Raw genomic sequence first — 7,161 nt, forward strand, 5'->3', positions numbered from 1 at the left:
CCGCCCTCTCGTTTCCTTTTCAGATTTTAGAGCCAGGAGAGCCCGCCACTTTCGATATTTCTCTTCCCCCAACCTCCTGCCTACCCCTGGGGGATGTTGGGCAAGAGGGATAGGGGAAAGGAGAAATGAGTAACAAAAGTCTCTCCAGTTCACAGCTTTAAATTTGTTCCTTTTGACATGGATCTATTAGGCGCCAACTTGGTGCTTCTCCCGCTCACCCGGGCCAGGGCATGTAGTGACTTCAATATGGGCCTCGTGTTGTTGGTACTGTCCAATCCAGACAGGGACATGGTCAGTGCGTGTGTCGGTTGGGGTGGGAGGGATGGGGGTGGAGAGGTGCCAGTGCAAGATGTGTACAGAAGGCCTGGAAATTTTCCCAGCAGGAAGTCAGGAGTAAGCGGTCTCAGCCACCTGTGCATTGGGCATATTTAGAATTATCTGGGCCCTGGGCTTCTGCGGCAGGGTCTGTGCTGGGGAGCTCACCTGGCGCCTCCTCACTGCACTCTTGTCTCAGTTCTTGTTTCGTTAGCAGGATTGACTCAGTCTTGCAGCGAGGCTCGGAGCAGCCCAGGGTCGCAGGTAGAGGTATGCACTATTAATCATGCTCAATCGCCATAAATGCATTTCCCTGGTTAAATGAAAAGCTAATTAGACTTTTTTTTTTTTTTTTTTTTTTTGGCCATTGGTTTTGGTCTTCATCAGTAGATAGACTTTTTCCACTTCCCTGCAAATTATGTAGTATTAAAAATACCTTCCAGGCCTCCAAACATGGATTTGTATTTTAAAGAGAATTAATAATAGCCTCAACAGTTTTTACAAACGTTTTAGCTGGAGCATTTACAATCTTTTGTCTGTAAAGTTTGAGACAGATCACGTCTTTTCTGTCATCCGAACATGTGTGGAGATGTTAACAAAAGGACATTTCTCTATTTGTTTTGCTGTCTTTCCCCCCAATAATTGTTTAGATTATTTCAAGATTTTGAGATATTAGTTGCTTTTTTATAGAAAACATTTTGAGGAATACAGTTCAACCCTGGGCATGTAGAGTACAGAAGTAAATTGAATATTCTCTTACAAGAGTCTTGAGAAGGTGTAATTGTTATACTGTGAACTAGCTTTTTTTTTTTTAAAAAACTAGCTTTTTAAAGGTAAGACCTTTTCAACATGGATGCAATATGTCGAATAATATTTAACATACTATTCTATTCAGTAAACTTCGAAAAGCTGTAAATTGGATTTCTGCTCCTTTTGTGGCAGTTTCTGTTTTAAAATCTAGTTTATGTAGTAGGGGGAAAACTTTCATACGTTGTGTTTTGAAACAATTAAAGATCTACCAGGAATTATTTTTAAGTTTAAAACTAAAGACCCAGATTTTGTCATTAATATGGTTGTATCAAATAATCATTGAAATATGTAGACCTCTAATTTTTGTACTTATTTTTTATTTATTTATTTTTGGTACCAGGGATTGAACCACTTAGCCACATTCTCAGCCCTTTTATTTTTTTATTTTGAAGTACTTTAATTTTGTTTTGTTTCTATCCCTTGACTAGTCTTTGAGGAATTGAAACATTAACACAGCAAGCTGGGGAAAAGAAATAGTTAAGTACTCCAGGAGTTGAGCAAAACAGTGTAGTACTTGAGTATCACTAAAAAGCAGTATAAAATAATACCATGTGTGGGTGGAAATACACTTTCAGAAAGATAATAGAATGAAATAACAGGATTTTTTTTTTTTTTAACAACAAAATAAGATCTTTCCAAAAGACTTCTTGGCTTCTATTTTATAGTTAAAATTCTTTTTATTGCTATTTTAGATAAAGCTATTTTTGTAGGGTGGTCCTTTAGCAAAAAGGATACTGTATTATGTTTGATTTTACTTAGTGTATATTAATGGCTATTCACACTCCATTTCTGATACAGTTTATATTCTTGGGGGGAAAATTAGATTGGTTCACATAATTAGGCTGAAAATGAATTGTAAGTGACTGAAAATCTCTGTAAAGTGACTTTTGTGGTTTTATCTTTAATCAGGAATAAACTTGATTCTTGTGGAAAAAATGTGCAAATAAAAGTTCTGTTATTTTGCATTTTACTTTATTTTATCATGTAAATTTTTTAAAATCATAAAGTAGAAATATTGAGGGCATTTTTTTCAAACTTCATTTTAAAATGAGTTTTTTTTTATTTTAAGTAATTTATAATTAAAAAGCTGAATAGTATCAAATATATTGTGCAAATTGATGAAGACTGTAGACATTTCCTGACTCCCACATATGTAGAAATTAGCTGTGCATAAAGCTAGTTTAATGGGATTTCTGCTCTGCCATCACATTAAGGTTTTATTAAATCCTGGTAGTTTTATTGGTATTCTTTAACTGTCTAAGCAGTTTTTCCAAAGATAATTTACACACTTAATGTGAGTAAACAGTATTTTTGGAAGAGTTGCTCTGTTACGGACTTGGGCTTAATCAGAATTTTAAAAAATTCAGAGTATGAATGTTTGTTGTCTTCCTCTTTTCTATTTTCAGGTCACGCATGTTGAACCTTGGGAAAAAGGAAGCAGGAAAACAGCTGGCCAGACCGGGATGTGCGGAGGGGTAAGTAGAAGTACGTGCATTTTTCAGTTTTTCTGTGTCTGATAATTAAGTTTATTAGAAAACTAAAGTCTGTCACATTCAAGTGACAATTTGTTGGTGGATCTTAGAATTTGTAAAAAATGTAAACTCAAGGGTCCAGTGAATTGGGTTACAAAAAGTGTTACTGTTAATACTTCATTCTTATTCTGGATTATGTCTTGGTTATTAATCCTAACACGATTAGTCAGTGGATGCTAACTAAGCATCTGTTAATTATTATACTTTTTTCTTAACTGTTTCTCCTAAAGGTTCGAGGTGTTGGAACAGGAGGAATTGTTTCTACAGCTTTTTGCCTGTTATACAAATTATTTACTCTGAAATTAACTCGCAAACAAGTGATGGGTCTTATAACACACACAGATTCTCCATATATCAGAGCCCTTGGATTTATGTATATAAGGTGAGCATATATTTATCTGTATTTTTAATAAATATCTCGTTGTAATTCACATAATTTTTTTTTGTTGTTGTTATTGTTGTTTTTGTACTGGGGATTGAACCCAGAGGTGCTTTATCACTGATATATCCCTATCCTTTTTATTTTTCATTTTGAGATGGGTTTTGCTTAGTTGCCTAGGAACTTGCTCAGTTGCTGAGGCTGGCCTTGATTACAGTTCTCCTGCCTTAACCTCCTGAATCATTGGGATTACAGGCATGCACCACCTTGTCTGGCTCACATAAGCTTAATAAATCTTCCTTGCAATTCTAGGTATACGCAGCCCCCTACAGATCTTTGGGACTGGTTTGAATCCTTCCTTGATGATGAAGAGGTATGTCAGCAAGGGTAATAATTAATTTTTTCTAATTACTTTTATTTTTAATATCTTTCCATTGGAGATTTAATGTCTTCAAGAATTTTCTGTAGTTATTTCAGTCATACTTTCAGAATTAAAGTCCTTTCACTAGGACTTGGTGGCTTTTACATATCTTATGTTAAATTTAGTATGTTTTGTTTTTAAATTACTTAAATGTTTTTATAACTATTAGAAAATTTCTCTTCCTAATTAGTTTCTGTATATTGTATTGGTCCTAACTTGTACAGTTGATAGTGACTTTGAGGTGGGCTGTGGTCCAGATTGAGGTGATAAAAGACATGTAACAGAAAATTAAATGTATCCTTTTTTTCTTGTGGAACTTTTAGTTCTTCACTCTAACCTCTAAATACAAATATTCCCACTTGCATAGAAATGCAAAATTGTAGAGCTAGGCTTGACTTAAATAGGCTGAGAGTTTGGATGGTTGGTTGAAGGTGACAAAACAAGAACTTTTAATTCTGAATTTCTCATTTTTTGAGACGGGTCTTGCTGTATTTCCCAGGCTGGCCTCATACTCTCCATTCTCCTGCATCAGCATCTCAGTAGCTGAGATTATAGGCATTTGCCACCACCATGCCCTGCTAAATCTAGTTTTCTGGCTCCTGGTACATCACATATTTAAAACAAGACAATGCTATTCTAGATGTTTTTAAAATTCTAAATCCAGTTTGCCATCTTGAGTTTGTTAACATGTTTAGAAATTACTTTAGGAAACTTGACTAAGTTATACTAATTTGCTTACATATTAAAGTCAAGGATATCAAAATGTACCCATGTATTATGCCATGTATCTCTTCTTCCCATTACTTTGTATTTTAAGGTTCATAAAGTAGACTCTGATATAGCAGTAGTCATATTTTAAAAGTTCAAAGAATTTGTTGAATTAAAAGATGGTTCCAATGGAAATATTTTTGTTTGCCATTATATTCACATCAAAAAAATGACACATTTAGACATAGAGGATTTAGTCTTTCTCTACCTTTTTTTTTTAACCTGTTTACTGAACTGCTTGATAATTGGAAGACACAAAAATTATTTTAGGTGATAATCACAACCTTTTAAAGATTTTTTTTCCTCTTTATAAAAGCTTTTTTTTTTTTTTTGGTTGTAGATGGACACAATACTTATTATTATTGTTATTATCATTATTATTTATGTGGTGCTGAGGATCGAACCCAGTGACCCATATGTGCAAGGCAAGAGTTCTACCACTGAGCCACAACCTCAGCCCAATAAGAGCTTTTTAAGACCAAAATGCTTCTCCCTTTTGACTATAAAAAAGCATGTCCTTCTTTTTAATTGTATTAGGTTTGTTTTTTAATGGTTCTATTTAATCTGTTTTTTATTGTGCTTACAAACCTGAGGTCCTCTGTTTAAGCTAACTTATGTTTTCTTCCTTAGATATCTGCAGCGATTATATTTGGAAATACTGTATATCTGAACACTTAAATGTGTGTGAGTGCAAGCAGTTTTACCTTTAGCTCTTGTTTTCCTGTTTAGATAACAAATCTCACTTTCCTTGTGTGCTTGCACTATAGGTTTGGGACTGACAATAGCTGACTAACATGTCCTGAGCTGTGAGAGGGCATAGCAAGAAGGCCTTCATGCGGTAATGACCCTTTTCAGAGACAATGGTCATCATGGATTATGCGTTTCCAATTATTTGTTCATTTATTTATTTTCTACATAACTAAATTAGAAACCTCACTGCTTCATGGCAGTTGGTTTGCTATTGCTTCCAGTTTTATTAGGGCTTCATTTTTATATTACAGCTGTTAAAAAGATAACCTTTAGACAGAAATTGTCTGAAATAGTTCATATGTAGCTAGGTTACAGTGCTAGGTATGATGTGTGCAAATGTATCCACAGAAATATGTACTTAGTAGGTATGTGGAATGTAAATTAAGTCCTTTGTTCCACATAGTTTAGTAGTATAAGGTGCTTTTTCATATTATTACCTGAGTGAGATCAGTTCCCTTTATGCCCGTGAGGCTGCAGGATTTGTTCTCACCTGCATGTATACACTAAGCCCAAATATTTTGCAATGTGTCATTCATTACCAGGTTAGGATACAAAATTGAAAGTTTTCTGTTAGAATTTTTTTGTATTTGATTCCAAAGATGGTAATGTGTTTTTTTAGTATTCATGTTTGTGTTGAAATGCCTTTTTTTTCTTTTTGCTTTTTTATTTTTTATTTTTTGACCATTAGGGTATCTTTTGTGTTTCATAGGACCTAGATGTGAAGGCTGGTGGAGGCTGTGTGATGACCATTGGAGAAATGCTGCGGTCTTTTCTCACAAAACTGGAGTGGTTTTCTACCCTGTTTCCAAGAATTCCAGTTCCAGTTCAGAAGAATATTGATCAACAGATTAAAACGCGACCTAGAAAAATCAAGAAAGATGGAAAGGAAGGTGCTGAGGAGATAGACAGACATGTTGAACGCAGACGTTCAAGGTAGACGTAACAAATTGTAAATTTATTCCTTTTTATTAGGGATTGAATCCAGGGATGCTCTACTACTAAGCTACATCCCCAGCTTTTGGTATTTTTTTATTTTTAAGTTGCCACGGCTGGCTTGAACTTTTAGTCTTCCTGCCTTAGCTTCCCAAGAAGCTGGGATTGTTGTAGACGTATATCACTACACCCAGAGTTTTGTTTTGTTTTTACGCAGTCTTGGGAATTAAACCTAGGATCTTGACTATGCTAGACAGTGCTGTCCCACTGAATTACATTCTCAGTCCTTATAATACGTTTTATTCATTGGAATTTCCTTCTTCCTTCTCCATTTCTTAGATCTCCAAGGAGATCACTGAGTCCACGGAGGTCCCCAAGAAGATCAAGAAGTAGAAGTCATCATCGTGAGGGCCATGGGTCTTCTAGTTTTGACAGAGAATTAGAAAGAGAAAAAGAGCGCCAACGACTAGAGCGTGAAGCCAAAGAAAGAGAGAAAGAAAGGCGAAGATCCCGAAGTATTGATCGGGGGTTAGATCGAAGGCGTAGTAGTAGGAGTAGGGAAAGACACAGAAGTCGCAGTCGAAGTCGTGATAGAAAAGGGGATAGAAGGGACAGGGATCGGGAAAGAGAGAAAGAAAATGAGAGGGGTAGAAGACGAGATCGAGACTATGATAAGGAAAGAGGGAATGACAGAGAAAAGGAGAGGGAAAGATCAAGAGAACGGTCCAAGGAACAGAGAAGTAGGGGTGAGGTAGAAGAGAAGAAACATAAAGAAGACAAAGATGATAGGCGGCATAGAGATGACAAAAAAGATTCCAAGAAAGAGAAAAAACATAGTAGAAGTAGAAGCAGAGAAAGGAAACATAGAAGTAGAAGTAGAAGTAGAAATGCAGGGAAACGAAGTAGAAGCAGAAGCAAAGAGAAATCAAGTAAACATAAAAATGAAAGTAAAGAAAAATCAAACAAACGAAGTAGAAGTGGCAGTCAAGGAAGAACTGAAAGTGTTGAAAAATCAAAAAAACGGGAACACAGCCCCAGCAAAGAAAAACCTAGAAAACGTAGCAGAAGCAAAGAACGTTCTCACAAACGGGATCATGGCGATAGTAAGGACCAGTCAGAAAAACATGATCATCAGAGGAGCCAAAGTGTAGAACAAGAGAGCCAAGAAAAACAACATAAAAACAAAGATGAGACTGTGTGAAAAATTTTGTAAAAGTGGATCACATTGAATCCTATAAATGTTTGATTAAATC

General features: G+C 35.6%; 1 protein-coding gene across 1 annotated transcript in view; it reads left to right on the plus strand.

Annotated features, from left to right (window-relative positions):
• Prpf38b (pre-mRNA processing factor 38B) overlaps positions 1–7,161 on the plus strand; it is an 8,750-nt gene that overhangs the window by 902 nt on the left and 687 nt on the right. Inside the window, exons 2-6 of the mRNA XM_015505090.2 lie at positions 2,532–2,600; positions 2,888–3,039; positions 3,349–3,409; positions 5,685–5,908; positions 6,248–7,161. The exon at positions 6,248–7,161 is cut by the window's right edge and continues 687 nt beyond it. Coding sequence (XP_015360576.1) covers positions 2,532–2,600; positions 2,888–3,039; positions 3,349–3,409; positions 5,685–5,908; positions 6,248–7,109 — 1,368 coding nt within the window. The 3' untranslated portion in view covers positions 7,110–7,161. The remainder of the gene's footprint in view (positions 1–2,531; positions 2,601–2,887; positions 3,040–3,348; positions 3,410–5,684; positions 5,909–6,247) is intronic.

This window comes from Marmota marmota, unplaced genomic scaffold (assembly GCF_001458135.2).
Source record: "Marmota marmota marmota unplaced genomic scaffold, marMar, whole genome shotgun sequence".
Lineage (NCBI taxonomy): Eukaryota > Metazoa > Chordata > Mammalia > Rodentia > Sciuridae > Marmota > Marmota marmota.